This window comes from Patiria miniata, unplaced genomic scaffold (assembly GCF_015706575.1).
Source record: "Patiria miniata isolate m_02_andy unplaced genomic scaffold, ASM1570657v1 HiC_scaffold_7, whole genome shotgun sequence".
NCBI classification, from domain to species: Eukaryota; Metazoa; Echinodermata; class Asteroidea; order Valvatida; family Asterinidae; genus Patiria; species Patiria miniata.
The window spans coordinates 45,822,830-45,839,935 of NW_024037074.1; the positions used below are offsets into that span (position 1 = coordinate 45,822,830).

A 17,106-nucleotide genomic window follows, 5' to 3' on the forward strand; every position below is an offset into this window, starting at 1 on the left:
GGCGAAGGTCGACCTCCCCCCCCCCCCCCCACATTGCAATTGAAACAAAATACTCCGCTGAAAAAAAAACTTTGGGACTTTAATGTTTACTTTAGAAATCCAAAGTCTGGTTTTGGGGCATATATATGATACATGAATCAGAGCTATAATCATTTGTGTAGTGACACTTTGTGCTTGAAGTCTGAAGTGAAAAGATTGCCATCATACCACGAAATATATTTTGTTTTATCAGACTAACGTAAACGATAGAAAAGATGCTAGCTCGAGGTAAGTGTAGTGTGTTCAATATATTTTTGCAAAATTAGTAATGAAACGGTTTAGTACATCAGCCCACAACTTTCTTATCCTATTTCGTCTGTAGAGACATGCCTTTTTTACATTCATTTGTTTCATTATTGAAATAAACACGACTGTTATATCCACAAAGACTGCAATTTCGCAGAGTGTAGTCTTACTTTGTAATAATGTTGTTCCACATGGCGATTCAGCGCAAGGATGATTTCTGGATGTCGTATATATTCACTGGGGTCCGCTCGTAAGTCCGACGCCTCGTATAGGTCCGACGCCTCATAAGTCATAAGTCCGACAAAATCGTATCACCCAACCAAATAAAGCATCATAAGTCCGACGTCTCATAGGTCAGACGCTTTATAAGTCCGACGCCCCATAGGTTCGATGCCTTATAGGTCCGACGCGTGTAGGTCCGACAATTAAATTTACTTTTATTTCAGTCCATACGTCCAACGCCTCATATGTCCGACGCCTCATTTGTCCGCCGACGCCTCGTACGTTTGTCCGCCGACGCCTTGTTAACTTTGTCGACAGCCATTATTAATGGATGCAAACATTGCGTAAAATGTTAGAATGTAAGCGCCACCAAGTGTTAGAGATTAAAGATAACACATTCACATTCACCACCACCCCCCCCCCCCCAATTTACGGCCGTGGCATTCATAAAAAAAAGTCTGACGTGACTACATTTTTCATGCTATGCACAGTGCGCACTCTCACGTTCGAAGAAGAACTCGCTCACATCGTCGTATAATTTTTGGTAAATCTCGTTCTTGCCTTGTCGGACAAAATAGACTTTTCTTTGTAACGGTCATTATCTCCGACGCCTCATCCGCGTCCTACACCTCGTTTGTCCGACGTCAGACTTATGAGGCGTCGGACATATAAGGTGTTTGGAGCTATGAGGCGGACTACATAAGCCTGAAACCTCATAAATCCGACGCCTCATAGTTCCGAAATGTCGGACTTATGAGGCGTCGGACTTACGATACGGCTCCTACTCGCTAAACCCCAGATACGTTTTTTGTTCACACCATTTCTCTCGCCAGGTCTTCTTGTGCTGGTCAGCATTGCTGTACTCCTTTTCGAGCCGGCTAGCTCCCAGCAAGGAACAGACCTTACACTCGTGTCCGGAGCATTCGGTACGGCAGTCGTGGAGGCTACCGTGTCGAAGATCGATCGCCTGACGAAACTGAGCACGGATCTGCGCGCAGACTACAGGTTCATTCGGCGCATCGCTTGGGTTGAAACCGATGACGGAAACGCGCCTTGGACCTACCTTGGCGATGTGTACCACGGCGGGATATGGAGAGTGGACAGCTCTGTCTATGACGCCACCTTGGCATTGTACAACAACCCGAGTTACGCTTCCACCTTTTATGACATCCAGCGGATCCTGGGCATAAACTGGAGCCAGAGTACTTGGCAAGACTGTCGCAAACCTCTGTACTCGGCCCTGGCTGCTCGACTGTATTTCCACAGTCTACAAGCTACTGTGCCACAGGTAAAGATAGGTTAGACCGGCTCTTGTTTGCTTTTCTCAGGTAAATATGTTGTTTTTTCCTCCGTTATAGGAGATTGGAAGGTAACATTAACAATACGATCTCTGTTTTTCAAAGACATGACCTTTGCGCAATATTTTACGACGAATAGTAAAATTTCACTAACAAGGTTCACGTGAGGTTTTCATAGATTTAGACGAATTCGTTGACAGATGATTTTAATTTTTGTTTTTGGACAGGGATTGAATGGCCAGGCTACATTTTGGAGTGACAGGTACCACGCTCAACCGACAGACACGGTGGAGAACTTCATCAGCAAGGTCGAAATTCTTGAAAGTGGAGGTTAGACATAAAAGATTTTGTTATATTTTTAAGCATGACAAAAAAATGAATGTATTATATCTAGGACAGACCTAAATCATTATATGAGGCAAGGTTTGTTTGTTGGGTTGTTTGTTTTTTCGGTGGTCGTCTGTTTGTGTGTTGGTAGATTGGATTGTTGGTTAATTGGTCGTCTTAAGGAAGTCAAGATCTTCGACTTTCCCAATGGTCGTCGTTTGATCGGTTGCCTGGTCTTGGTCGATAGACCTAAGTTGGTTGTTTGGTCAGGCGTTCGTTCGTTTGGTCGTTTGGTTGATCGGTCGAGTTTGATTGGTTTGGTTAATATGCCTAAGTCGTTAGTTCGGTCAATCGGTCCGTTTGTTCGATCGGTTGGTTGGTCGATTGGGTCCGACTTATTTGGTTGATGTGACTTTTCGGTTTGGGCATTAGCTTAAATCGGGTGATGAGTCATTTGTCTTTTATCTTGTTTTTAAATGTTTCTACGTATAGGATGTTCTGTCAAGGGCATAGATCTAGTCTTCATTTTGGACAGTTCAGGGAGTGTGGGATCTGCCAACTTTGAGACAACCAAGAACTTTGTTTCGAGTGTCGTTGACTCGTTTGCCATTGGTGCTGACAAGACCCGAGTCGGTGTCATCAAGTACTCATCTAGCGTTACAGTCGAGTTCAACCTGAACGCATACACCGACAAAACACAACTCAAGCAGGCAATTGAAAACATCAATCACAGTGGAGGTGGAACGGAGACAGTTGCTGCACTGACCGTCATGGAAAGTCAGGCCTTCCTAGTCGCGAACGGAGCCCGACCCGACGACGAACCAGTATCTCGTGCGGCAGTTGTCATCACAGATGGGCAGTCACAGGGGGCAGCGGCCGTGGCAGTACCGGCAGACCGAGCTAGGGAGAAAGATATCAATATGTTCGCTATCGGAGTGACTAGTAGTGTGAATGATGACGAGCTAAACGCTATTGCAAATAAACCCAATGACACCTACGTGTTCCACGTCAGTAATTTCGACGCCATCGACAACATTGTGGCCACCCTTGAAGACAAAACATGTAATGGTAAGTTCATTGGAACAGTTAATGTTGGATTCTCAGTCGTGTGTACCATACCATCACCATTTTGCCTATTTCACCACCGCCATATGGGCGTCGCAAGTGCCCCCGGTGCACCCCCGCCCCGGAAAAGCAAACAAAGAAAGGGAACAAAATGAAGCAGACGAGGGGCGAATCATAATTGAGTTTCATTGTTAATTCAGTGTCAAATTAACAATGTGGACGTTTTTTATTACAAAGCGTCGAGTTATGTCTCTCGATAATTCCACGGCCGGTGATTTCTCCCTTCGCTTCTGATGAGTGTTTGCCCCCCGCCCCCCCCCCGAGCAAAATCCTGGCGGCCTTCATGACCACCACCATTGACATCATCAACCTAATTGTTATGAAACTAAACTATATTGCCATCATCGCTATCACTGTCGTAATTATCATCCGGTTCACCATCACTATACCAGTCTTCACCGTAGAAATATATAAATAAAATATTTAACAAAACTTAAAGCAACCCGTGCTTAATGTCCATTAACAGCTCCCACCCCTATTCACGTACCGGTGCTCAACAGTTCTCTCAGCCTTGGAGAAAAGCAAATCTTGGCACAGGTGGTCCCGGAAAGTGGAGTCACCCTAGGCATCGAAGCTGCAGAAGGCAACGTGGTCATGTACATCTCCACGACCACACCCAACCCTAACGAGGCACTTCATGACTACCGCCTGGAAGCGAGAGAGGGTCAGGGAAGGGCGGAAGTCTTCATCAGTCCTGATGCATTCAAGGACGAAGGGAACTTCTCTATCCAGACTGATGGTGGCCGTAACCGAAGACAGGTGAGTGAGGAAAAAACATTTTCCTAAAACCCTTATGTAAAGGAGGTGAATGGCTAATAGGACGTGAACCGACGACCACCGATACACACATCTGTTGCCCCTTAACAAGTGTCTTCCGATCATCTGGTTTTATAGGCGAGTCAGAATGACACCGGAGATGGTTCCCCCATCGGCACTGTGTATATGACCATAGAGGGCCTGCAGGATACCAACGATTTTGTGTTGGAGGTGACAGAAGGTGACGTCACTGATCCTGTCACTGATCCTGTCACTGATCCTGTCACTGATCCAGTCACTGATCCTGTCACAACTGAAGAGCCAGAGACCACGAGCGAGTACTCTTCACCTACAGCTGGGGCTTCAGCTCATGCTACGGTTTACATCAGCGTAATGATGAAGGCTCTTGTTGCTGCTCTGTTTATCAAATCTGCGCCGTTTTAGATTGCGGAGTGACGTGATGTAGTGCGGGGTCACACGTTCTAGCCTCATCGAAAATTCGTACAGTCAAAACGAAAAGGCACTTTTAAACCGTCACCATCGAAGCACATTTTACTCAGAATAATTGCTGCATTTGATAACATTTGAAGTTGTTACTGTATTCCATTGTAGGATAGCAACACATCAGAACGGCGTGTTAGTTAAAAGATACTCAAAGAATTGAAATAGTTCAATTGCACTTTTAGCACATCTTACTCAGAGCATTGTGAACATAATTGTAATACTTGAAGACTTGTATGTTTTTCTTCATTCACAGAGATCATGCATTTCTTCCTTTAAGAAAGTAGGCATAATGCTTAAAACGCGAATTCAGTATTCACACAGCATATACACAGAATGGCTTCTTCCTTCAGAAAAAAATTTTTTTTGTTATGTTGACAGGTGCACCAAAATGTTAAAAATAAAAATCGTTGAGAATTTACACTTGCGCAGTAATATAAGTTCAGCGGAAATATCGTTGCCCTTTGCCACAATTTATAACTGGAGAATTCATGAACTATAAAATAATGTGTACTTTTGTAAAACAAAGTAAAAATGATAGATTTGTGCATCGTGATTTTTTTTCTGTTTACAGGTGCACTGAATTGTTGAAAGTAAAAATTAAATGAGAATGTCCACTTACGCAGTCACATAAGTTAAGCGGAAATATCGTTACCGTTTGCCACAATCTATAACTGAAGGATGAACTTATCAAATTGTACTTTTTACTGCAGCTATAAAACAAACTCAAAATGAAAGAATTTGCAGTGGTTATAAGCACTTGGATTTGCTACACACTTATTTCCTGTACTCGGAGTTTCGGCTTAATTCAAATTGCCGATAAAGTTGTTTATAAGAATGTATTATGTTATCAAATACACAGACATAATAGAACACAGCAATATGTTATCAAGAATATATCTCTCATTAAAATTTGCAGCCACAAAACAAAGTAACATTAAAAAGATTCCTTCATTGTTTTTTGTTACGGATAAAGATTGTTCGGGTCAACTGCGGAGTCAAGTCCTATGCGTGCGTCTCAGAAACAAGAGAGGGCGCTCTGAGTGCGCCATACTGTCACATCGATAAGGTTGTCGCTCTCGAAAATTGGCTGAAAATGTCCAATGATGTTTGATACACCCAAATACACGCACTCCCCCAAAAAAACCAAATTGACAACCTCTTGGGGGGGGGGGTAATCTTTTCCGATCTTTTTTTTGGGGGGGGGGGGGGCGGGGGCAAATATTTATTGCAACCTTTGGTTTTGTCTCTAATCCAGGTGCCGGCTTATGCAGCATTATCGTAAATCTTATGCAGGTTCCACGTAAATCTTAAATTCATTCTTTTCACGTGTGCGGCCTTGATTCACAGCTGCTACCGTACAGTATCGAAAATATTGTCTAAAGACAACTATCGTTCGCCCTTAATGCATGAACCATGATTTTGTGTAGTCTACGCTTCCACGTGCAGCATTTTGTGCTTGACGTCTGAAGTGAGAGGATTGACATCGTACCGCGCAACACATTTTCTTTTGGATCGGACTGACGTAAACGACAGAAACTATGCTAGCTCGAGGCAAGTGCTTTTCATTAAAAGTATTTTTCAACATTAGTAATGACATTATAAGTTAAGTTCGTAAGCCCTCAAAATTCTATTTTGCTTTTTTTTTTATTCTGTAGAGATAAAACTTAGGTATACATTCATTCGTCTCATTAATGGAAAAAAAAACACGAACGTTACTATATCCTCAAAGACTGAATTTCTCAACTTTGCTTTTGTTTCAAAGGGCGAATTAGCGCAAGGATGAATTCTGGATGTCATCGATCTACTCACTTTACCCCAGACACATATTTTTTCTTCGTACAATTTCTCTCGCCAGGTCTTCTTGTGCTGGTCAGCATTGCTGCTTTCTTTTCCGAGCCGGCTCGCTCCCAGCAAGGAACAGACCTGACTATCCTTCCCGGAGCACGCGGCGCAGCTGTCGTGGAGGCTACCGTGTCGAAGATCGATCGCCTGACGGCACTGAGCACGGATCTGCGCGCAGACTACAGGTTCATTCGTCGCATCGCTTGGGTTGAAACCGATGACGGAACCGCGCCTTTGACCTACGATGGCGATGTGTACCACGGCGGGATATGGAGAGTGGACCGCTCTGTCTATGACGCCACCTTGGCATTGTTCAACAACCCGAGTTACGCTTCCATCTTTAATGACATCCAGCAGATCCTGGGCATAAACTGGAGCCAGAGTACTTGGCGAGACTGTCGCAAACCTCTGTATTCGGCCCTGGCTGGTCGACTGTATTTTCACAGTCTACAGTCTACTGTGCCACAAGTAAGTCAAAAGCTCTTGTTTCTCTTAATGTTTTTCTTAGCTGTTGTTTTTGTTGAAGTTATGTTATGATGACGTCATCATTAGTCACGTGACGTCATCTTAAATGTGCATGATTTAAATGTCTATTTCCAGAGTTCTAGAGAACCTATTGCACTGAAACTTTGTAAATATATAGTCACCTATGTCTTAAAAATGTAAATGATTATGACGTCATGGTGACGTATTCATGTTATTTTTAATTGATGTTTAATTTTTTTTCCACACTCGCATACTATCTTGTGTACGTCTCCACACTACACAGACGAATGCAGGGCAACGTGCAGCCCCGTCAGTCACGTGCGCTTATACTGCGCCCCTTGACATTTCTCACAAGGGGAATTCCTTAAATTCTGCTAGTCTCCAAACCAGCCGCACCAAAATTCACCACATGCACTCTGTTTTCCATAGGATAGATAACAAATGTTCTCGTTCAACACCCCACAAATGTTGCACAAAATGCAATCACGTCTTGATGACGTCATCGTGTGATTGCATTTGAAATTTTCAATGTTTAGACCCTCCAGTCATATCTCATGAAACGGACCATGGTAACTTCAACATTCGTCTGGTAATAGGTTTGTTTGGTAAAAGATATATGCACACAATTTCGAAAATGTGTGGTGTCATCATGAAGTCAACAATATGTGGATATTTTAAACACATACAAGAGAATGTCCGATCGTTATTAAAATTGGTGGGAAAGTAGGTATTGATAATAGTATTAAAAATCTGAAGTGACCGCATCATGACGACATCGACTGATTTTCATGTTTAAAGTTTAAATATTTTCTTCTAATTATAAAACGACATGAAATGCGATCAGATTGATTTCAAACTAGGTACAGAGCGAGACCCTCAGCTAATGTTGCTCCAAAACAATTGGAGCTCCAAATCCAAATCGTCATGATGACGTCATATTATTCATATGACGTCATCTACATTTTGCTAATTTCACTAAATTCACTTCTACACAGCCCACTATTTTTAGAAGACTACTCATGTTCATGTATATTCGACTTGGATGAAATTCCTACATGGCAGTTGTTGCTAAAACAGTCAAACAGCTATGGGTGACGTCATCATGACGTCATCAACTGTTTTTTTATTTAAATATTTCTTTTTATTGCAAAAATGTACATAAAATGCAATCAGATTGACTTCAAAACAGGCAAAGACCAACATCCTCACCTTACATTGTTTCTAAATAAATGACGTCGTGATAACGTCATCATTAGTCATGTGACGTCATCTTAAATAGGCATAATTTAAATGTCTTTATCCAGAGTTCTAGAGAGCTAATTGCATTGAAACCTATAGCATATGTGTTAAACATGGAAATAATTATGACTTCATGGTGATGTAAACATGTGATTTTTAATTGATTTTTCTTTATTTTCCCCGCACTCCCTTATCTTGTGCACGTCTCCACAGTACGCACACTAAATATGGGGCCAGCAATGGGCAGCCATAAACGTACGGCAGTCACGTAGGCTTATACCGCGACCCGTGACATTTCTCACAAGGGGAATTCCCTAAATTCTGCTAGTCTCCAAACCAGACTACATCTACTTCGCAACATGTTTTCGCTCAACACCCCACTTTGGGACTTTTTTTCACATCCGATCAACAATTAGTCCACCATCTGAAGAATACTCATGTCCATGTACATTGGACTTGGATGAAACTCCTGCATATCAGTTGTTACTAAAACAGTCGAAACAAACACAAGTCTAGTTTTTGTTGTTTTATTTTCAAAGTCTTTCCACAATTTAAGAAAATCTATTGAGTGCTTTCTTTCTGGATGTTTTGACAGGGACTGAATAATCAGGCGACATTATGGAGAGATAGATACCACGACCAACCGACAGGTACGGTGGAGAATTTCATCAGAAAGGTCGACATTCTTGAAAGTGAAGGTAAGACATCGAAACCAATCACCACTTTTTAGATTAAAAGTACAAATATTAAAAGGTTGTGGTTAACTTTTTTTTCTTACATTCGTGGTTGTTTTAGGAATTTTTATTTGTCTGTCGTTTACAAAGTGGACGACATGATAATCGAGAATTTTGCTTCAAATAGCACAATTAACATAGCTCTCGAGCTTTCTGGTAGTTATGTCACGATGACGTCATCAAGTATCAGACTACAAGCAACCAAAGATTTCTAGATTTAATCTTTGAAAAGCAATATAACATAAACTGTTATAGATTTGATTTTGCTTTTTACGGGAATTGATAGAATAATCCAGGGTCCTCATTTTTGATATACGTGTCAAATCACGTGACCCTTTCTTCCGGTTGAAACTGGAAGTGGCTCGTAATTCGAAATTGGAAAAAGATGTGAACTTGCTTTGAACAATGTTAGTCTCTGGCTTGGTTTTACTTTAAAAAAATATTACCGGTGACGTCATAAGGTGTTAAAGCGCCCTCTTGTGACACGTTGAACATGTTTGAAATGAATAATCAGTTGATGTTCCTTTTCGCGAAGTTAGCTGAAATCATTTTATAATTGGTGTATATAATTGGCTTCATGCTAAGAACAAGATTTTTGACATTGATTTTTCCTTCAAATAACACAGTTCACATAGCTCTCGAGCTTTCTGGTAATGACGTCATCACGAATCAAATTACAAGCAACCAAAGATTTCGACGTTTAAATTTTTGAATATCAATATAAAATCAACTGTGAGAGATCTGATTTTGCTTTTTTTACGGGAATTTATAGAATAATCCAGGGTCTACTTTTTTTACATGAACAAAATACCATATATAACACTTGTACATATACATCCGACTTGGATGAAGATCCTACATGACAGATGTCACTAAAACAATGTATAATGTGTATAATGTGTTTGTCCACAAACACAATTCAAGTCTTGTTTTTATTTTTTTCTTCATAGGATGTTCTGTCAAGGGCATTGATCTAGTCTTCGTTTTGGACAGTTCAGGGAGTGTGGGACCTGCTAATTTTAACATAACAAAGAACTTTGTTTCGAGTGTAGTGGACTCGTTTGACATTGGTGCCGACAGGACCCGAGTCGGTGTCATCAAGTATTCCGGTGACGTAACAGTCGAGTTCAACCTGAACGAATACACCGACAAAACACAACTGAAAGAGGCAATTGGAAACATCATTTACAGCCAGGGTGGAACGCAGACAGTTTCTGCGCTGAACGTTATGGAAAGTCAGGCCTTCCTAGTCGAGAACGGAGCCAGACCTCTCATCAATGCAGTATCGCGAGCAGCAGTAGTAATCACGGACGGGCAATCACAGGGGGCAGCGGCCGTGGCAGTACCAGCAGACCGAGCTAGGGAGAAAGATATCAAAATATTCGCCATTGGCGTGACTGTTAATGTGAATGACGACGAGCTAAACGTCATTGCTAACAAACCCAATGAAACCTACGTGTTCCACGTCAGTAATTTCGACGCGATCGGCAACATTGTGGCCTCTCTTGAAGAACAAACATGTAATGGTAAGTTACGATTGGTACGATTTCCGTTCCCCATTCTCGTCCTTATTACCCACCACCTCCATTGTCACCATCAACCTAATTGTTATCAGGGGGCCTATCGCCGTAATTTCAATCATTGTCTTTATTAAGTTAGGCTTCACCATCATTGTGAACTATGTAAACAGTCATCGTAATTATATAAACTAAAAGAAAATCAACCTCTATTTAATTTGTATGAATAGCTCCCACCCCTCTCCGCGTGCCGGTGCTCAACAGTTCTCTCAGCCTTGGAGACGTGCAATTCCTGGAACAAGTGGTCCCGGAAAGTGGAGTCACCCTAGGCATCGAAGCTGCAGAGGGCAACGTGGTCATGTACATCTCCACGACCACACCCAACCCTAACGAGGCACTTCATGACTACCGCCTGGAAGCGAGAGAGGGTCAGGGAAGGGCGGAAGTCTTCATCGGTCCTGATGCATTCATGAACGAAGGGAACTTCTCTATCGAGACTGATGGTGGTCGTAAGCGAAGACAGGTGAGTGAGAAAATAACATTTTCCTGAAACTTTTAATTCTGTAAACACTCGATCGCATGATCTTACGGTGTGTTATCTTGGTTGAGAAGCAATTAACTGGCTGGAGTAGGACGTGAACCTACGACCACCGATACACGGACCTGTTGTCTCTTAACTCGTGTCTTCTGATCATCTGTATTTATAGGCACCGAGTCAGAATGACACCGGAGATGGTTCCTCTATCATCGGCACTGTGTATATGACTATAGAGGGCCTGCAGGATACCAACGAGTTCGTGTTAGAGGTGACAGAAGGTGACGTCACTGAGCCGGAGGCCACAGTTACACCAACTACAGCTGGGGCTGCAGCTATGACTACGGTTTACATCAGCGTAATGATGAAGGCTCTAGTTGCTGCTCTGTTTATCAAATCTGCGCTGTTTTAGATTGCGAAGTGACCTCGAGAAGTGCGGGGTTAGGCATCCTCAACGAAAATTCGTACAGTCAAAACGAAAAGGCACTCTTAAACCGTCACCTTTGAAGCACATGTTACTCAGAATAATTGCTGCATTTGATAACATTTAAAGTTGTTACTGTATTCCATTGTAGGATAGCAACACATCAGTAGGCCGTGTTGGTAAAAAGATACTTAACGAAATAAGCTACTTCACCCACTCGTTAAGCACATTTATATTAGAGCATTGCGAACATAATTTGCAATAGTCGTAGACTTATTATATTTCTTCACCCACATATTTCATGCATTTCTTCCTTAAGAAAGTAGGCATAATGTTTAAAATGTGTATTCAGTATTTACACAGCATATACACAGAGTGGCTTCTTCCTTCAGAAGAAAAATGCCCTTTTGATTTTTTTCTGCTCTCGATAGGTGCACCAAAATGTTGAAAATACAAGTCGCTGTGAAGTTACACTATGCAGTAACATAAACTTAACGGGTTTATCGTTACCATTTGCCACAATGTGTAAAAGGGGACGAACTTATCAACGTGTCCTTCTGAACTGCAGCCATAAAACCAAGTAAAAATGAAAAATGCTTTTAAGTGGTTATAAGCACTTGGATTTACTGCACACTTATTTCATGTACTCAGAGTTAAGGCTTAATACTTAAAGTTACCGATAACCTTAAAACTGTTTATAAGCATACAAGTCATTATGTTATTAAGTATACAGCCAGAATATTAGGAATATGGCCAGATATCTCTTTAAAATTTGCAGCCATAAAACAAAGTAAATATGAAAGATTCGCTCAATAGTTTTGATTGCGGATAAAAAGTGTTCGGGCTAGTTACGGAGTGATGCGCGTGTATTTTCTTCAGAAACAAGAGAGGGCGCACTGAGTGCGCCATACTCGGAGCCGTATGTAGAGAGAGTTGCGACATGAGGGGGTCGCACTGTTTGGAAATGAATGACCGATTTTCAGAAGTGAATGTACATTTTAGGAAATTGGCCGGGAAAACCTATATTACCAAGATCTATGGGAGTCAACTTACTGGTGGCCTGCACTTTATAGACTTTCAAAATGGACATGGCCACGCATGAAGTCTAGGCCCCAGACATCAGTGATCAAAAGATCTGCTATTTTTAATGAGAAAAACCGTACCTTTCATTGCACATTCACGAACTTGTATTCCAAAACTCTGCGCGAAAAAAAAAGGTATGCTTGCGTACATGAATGCACAGGTAACGTAATTGACGGTCTGTTTCTCAAAACCGAATGCACGGACAATGAAAACGATTGAACTTTCGTTGAATTGACATGGGTTAAAGACATGCATTCCAATTCAGACAAAATTGAATGAACGATTTTCAGAAGTGAATGAACGTTGCAGGAGATTGGCCGGGAAACCCTACAATTACGCGAAATTAAAAAGAAAATATTAAACAAATACTCACAACTCTCCAATGTGTTTGAGACACCCATCAAATTAAAGCTAACGTCATCATCTTTAATGTTCTGTTCACATTTTTTGGGTAGTAATTCCCTGTCATTTTTTTTCTGAGGGGGATGCATCCAAACATGTTCACATCTACAAATAGTTCTGCAGCCCATTGCCACTTTGAAAAATGATGCCTGCGCTTCATTGCAAAATAGAGAAATTTTAGGGCCCAATTTCACACGAATTTCACAGTACAGAAATACGAGCTCGCAGTCCTGTGCACGGCTTCCTTCCATCGTTTTTACAAACCCTCGAGTTCATGGTCCACAGCCTAAACAAACGTGATTTGGGAAATTTTGGGGCTATTTAAGGGAATTCCCCGAACCCGCACCCCACGCCTAATTGTACTGGCACCTGTTGTGTTTGCTTCAGGCAAACGTCGTTTTTCACAGCGACAGCCTCAGCAATAGGCCTGCTATCCTGTCCATCGTCTACTGCCTATTTTTTTAAACAGTAAACGACTTGGCTACATTTTGTTCACTGATCTAAACTATTGTTGCTTCCCTCTTACATATTGTGTATTGGCCAGTCTTTGTGAGCATGCAATGATAAGCAGGTACCTCATTAGGAAAATACCTTCACGGTAAAAGTCAATACAGTCTATCATGTGCTTCAGTAAATTCTGCTGAATCCGGAATGCAAGAAAGCTTGGGGTTTAAAGGAGAAACTGGGAGTAACACTAGGTATTTCATCTAATGATTAGGCCTACATCTGCCGGTAACTCCTGCATCAGATTCTCTTCTTACGAATTCCAACATTAAACATTCATGGAAAGCGTTATGATACAGACAAAAATGTCAGCTTCCTCTAAATTTCTGGTAAAATTAATAATGAATTGCCTTCAAGTGTAATATCCGGTAGAAGGTAGTGCGCATGCGCTACATAAAAAGGTGCTCTAAAAATTGCTCCAGTTCATTACAAAAGTACAAAACTGCACGAAATATTCCTCTGCACACAAAACAGTGCACATACCACATATATGTTTCCCCATAACACTCCTACCGAGGATCGAATCTTCCCCTCCAATAAAAAAAATATTCAGCTGAACTCTAAAGTTTGGAACTTTAATGTTCACTTTAGAAATTCAAAGTCTGGGTTTTTTTGTAGGGCAAATATTCATTGAATCCTTTGGTATTGTCTCTGATCCAGGTGCCGACTTACATACAATATTATAACAATAGACGTTCCCCATAAGCCTTCAATTCATTCTTTTCATTCCGTTACGTGGGTGGCCATGATCCACGGGTCCTACTTGCACTTTCAAAAATAACTTTTCTAAAGAAAACTATCGTTCGCCTACCATGCATGAACCATATTTATTTTTGTATTCTACGCTTCCTTGCGCTAGCAGCATTTTGTGCTTGAAGCCTGGAGTGAGAGGATTGACATCGTACCGCGCACACATATTCTTTTGGATCGGACTTACGTAAACGACAGAAACTATGCTAGCTCGAGGTATTGCATTTTATTAAAACGTATTTTTCAATATTAGTAATGACAAAAGTTAAGTTCGTAAGCCCACAACATTCTATTTTTTTTTTATTCTGTAGAAACAAAAATTATGTATACATTCATTCGTCTCATTATTGAAAAAAAAAAACACGAACGTTACTATTAACCTCAAAGACTGAATTTCTCAAAGTGAAGTATTACTTTAATGCTCTTGTTTCACACGGCGATTCAGCGCAAAGGATGATTTACACATATTTTTTCTTCGTAAAATTTCTCTCGCCAGGGCTTCTTGTGCTGGTCAGCATTGCTGCCTTCTTTTGCGAGCCGGCTCGCTCCCAGCAAGACCTTACTATCCAACCCGAAGCACGCGGCACGGTAGTCGTGGAGGCCACCGTGTCGAAGATCGATCTCCTGACGGCACTGAACACAGACCTGCTCGCAGACTACAGGTTCATTCGGCGCATCGCTTGGGTTGAAACCTCTGACGGAACCGCGTCCATCACCTACGATGGCGATGTGTACCACGGCGGGATATGGAGAGTGGACCGCTCTGTCTATGACGCCACCTTGGCATTGTACAACAACCCGAGTTACGCTTCCATCTTTAATGACATCCAGCGGATCCTGGGCATAAACTGGAGCCAGAGTACTTGGCGAGACTGTCGTATACCTCTGTACTCGGCCCTGGCTGCTCGGCTGTATTTTCACAGTCTACAGTCTATTATCCCACAAGTAAGTGAAAATTTAAATTGCTTTGTCATTTTGTGGTGCAAAATGTACCCAAAATAAACCAAGATCTCAACAACTTCGTCTGAAAACAGGTTCAAAGGATTTGTCACTCCATTCCCCGAAAAAAATACACTTTGGTTTTCACAACTATCCCTGGTTTTTAATTTTTTTGGGCATTACATGTTAGGTGAATTGTTTGCTTTTTTTGCATTACATATTAGGTGAATTGTTTGCTTTTAGGGACTGGAGGGGAAGTATTCTAACTGTTTGAAATATACTAAATTATTTTGAATTATTGGTGTTGTATTTTTAAAGTCTTTCCACAATTTAAGCAGAATTATTGAGTGCTTTCTTTTTGGATGTTTTGACAGGGACTAAATAATCAAGCGACATTATGGAGTAATAGATACCACGACCAACCGACAGATACGGTGGAGAATTTCATCAGTAAGGTCGACGCTCTTGAAAGTGAAGGTAAGACATGGAAACCAACAACACTATTTGGATTAAAAGTACAAATACGGGGAAAGGTTGTGAATACTTTTTTTTACATTCGTATAGTTGTTTTGGGATTTTTTTGTCTATAGTTTTCAAAGTGGTCGGCATATCACTGGTCGTGTGCTCACTGCTCATGTTAAGCCAAGATTTTGCTATACGAAATAGTCGGAGGTAGACTGTTCGTTCAATCAAATGGTCAGTAGGTTTGTTGGTCAGTCGGTCAGACAGTTGATTGACCAGTCATCTTGTTGGTATATCTGGCAGTTGATTGATCAGTATTAAGCCAGTCGTCATGCAGCTGGTCGGTTGGTTGGTCAGCGGTCAGTCAGTCCGACAATCGGTTGGTTGCGTCATCGTGTGTTGATTGTGTTGTAGTTTGTTTATCATATGAATTTCATTCCTATTTGTCTAGAATGCGATCAAGGCATAGATCTTGTCTTTGTCTTGGATAGTTCAGGGAGTGTGGGATCTACTGACTTTGGGCTGACCAAGAACTTCGTATCAAATGTCGTGGACAACTTCAACATCAGTGCGCACGAGACCCGCGTCGGTGTCATCAAGTATTCCGGTAGTGTTACAGTCGAGTTCAACTTGAACAGATACACCGACAAAACACAGCTCAAGCAAGCAATTGGAAGCATACAGCACGTCGGTGGTGGTACTAATACAGTTGATGCACTGGAGACTATGGAAAGTCAGGCCTTCCTAGTCGAGAACGGAGCCAGACCTGACACCAATGCGGCATCTCGAGTAGCAGTAGTAATTACGGACGGGCGGTCACAGGGGGCAGCGGCCGTCGCAGTACCGGCAGACCAAGCTAGGGAGAGAGGCGTCACTATCTTTGCCATCGGTGTGACTAGCAATGTGAATGACGATGAGCTAAACGCCATTGCTGACAAACCCAACGACACCTACGTGTTCCACGTCAGTAATTTCGACGCGATCGGCAACATTGTGGCCACCCTTGAAAAAAAAACATGTAAAGGTAAGTTTATAAAAAAAAAATTCCTCTGGATAAAACCTGTTATTGTTAATTTGTATGCACCAACAAACATCCCACAAACATCGGCCATCGTGATGACTAAATGCTTAAAAAAAATATGTTTCTCGTTCTCACCACCGCACTACATCTATATACAAGATAGTGAAACTACTTTTGCTGACGTTGCTGCTGCTGCTGTTGGTGTTACTGATGGTGGTGGTGTTGGTTTTTTTTTTACTTCTGTTGTTTTATTTAACCTTTTAATTGTTTGAACCACTACTCTTGAACCCGACAGATTCCACCCTTCTTCTCGTGTCTGTGGTCAACAACACGCTCCGCCGTGGAGTTAAGCAATACTTGCAACAGATGGTCCCGGAAGATGGAATCACCCTAAGCATCGAAGCTGCAGAAGGCGACGTGGTCATGTACATCTCCACGACTACACCCAACCCTAACGAGGCACTTCATGACTACTACCTGGAAGCGAGAGAGGGTCAGGGAAGGGCGGAACTCTTCATCGGTCCTGATGCATTCATGAACGAGGGGAACTTCTCTATCCAGACTGATGGTGGCCGTAAGCGAAGACAGGTGAGTGAGAAAATATCATTTTCCTGAAACTTTTAATTCTGTAAACACTCGATCGCATGATCT

General features: G+C 41.8%; 1 protein-coding gene across 1 annotated transcript in view; it reads left to right on the forward strand.

The window, feature by feature from the left end:
- Window positions 1–90: 90 nt before the first annotated feature.
- Window positions 91–17,106, forward strand: part of LOC119745229 — a 33,315-nt gene continuing 16,299 nt past the window's right edge. Inside the window, exons 1-15 of the mRNA XM_038221453.1 lie at window positions 91–267; window positions 1,341–1,795; window positions 2,033–2,135; window positions 2,625–3,200; window positions 3,724–4,016; window positions 4,152–4,455; window positions 6,373–6,827; window positions 8,680–8,782; window positions 9,769–10,344; window positions 10,566–10,858; window positions 11,043–11,280; window positions 14,530–14,978; window positions 15,347–15,449; window positions 15,886–16,458; window positions 16,751–17,043. Coding sequence (XP_038077381.1) covers window positions 255–267; window positions 1,341–1,795; window positions 2,033–2,135; window positions 2,625–3,200; window positions 3,724–4,016; window positions 4,152–4,455; window positions 6,373–6,827; window positions 8,680–8,782; window positions 9,769–10,344; window positions 10,566–10,858; window positions 11,043–11,280; window positions 14,530–14,978; window positions 15,347–15,449; window positions 15,886–16,458; window positions 16,751–17,043 — 4,827 coding nt within the window. The 5' untranslated portion in view covers window positions 91–254. The remainder of the gene's footprint in view (window positions 268–1,340; window positions 1,796–2,032; window positions 2,136–2,624; window positions 3,201–3,723; window positions 4,017–4,151; window positions 4,456–6,372; window positions 6,828–8,679; window positions 8,783–9,768; window positions 10,345–10,565; window positions 10,859–11,042; window positions 11,281–14,529; window positions 14,979–15,346; window positions 15,450–15,885; window positions 16,459–16,750; window positions 17,044–17,106) is intronic.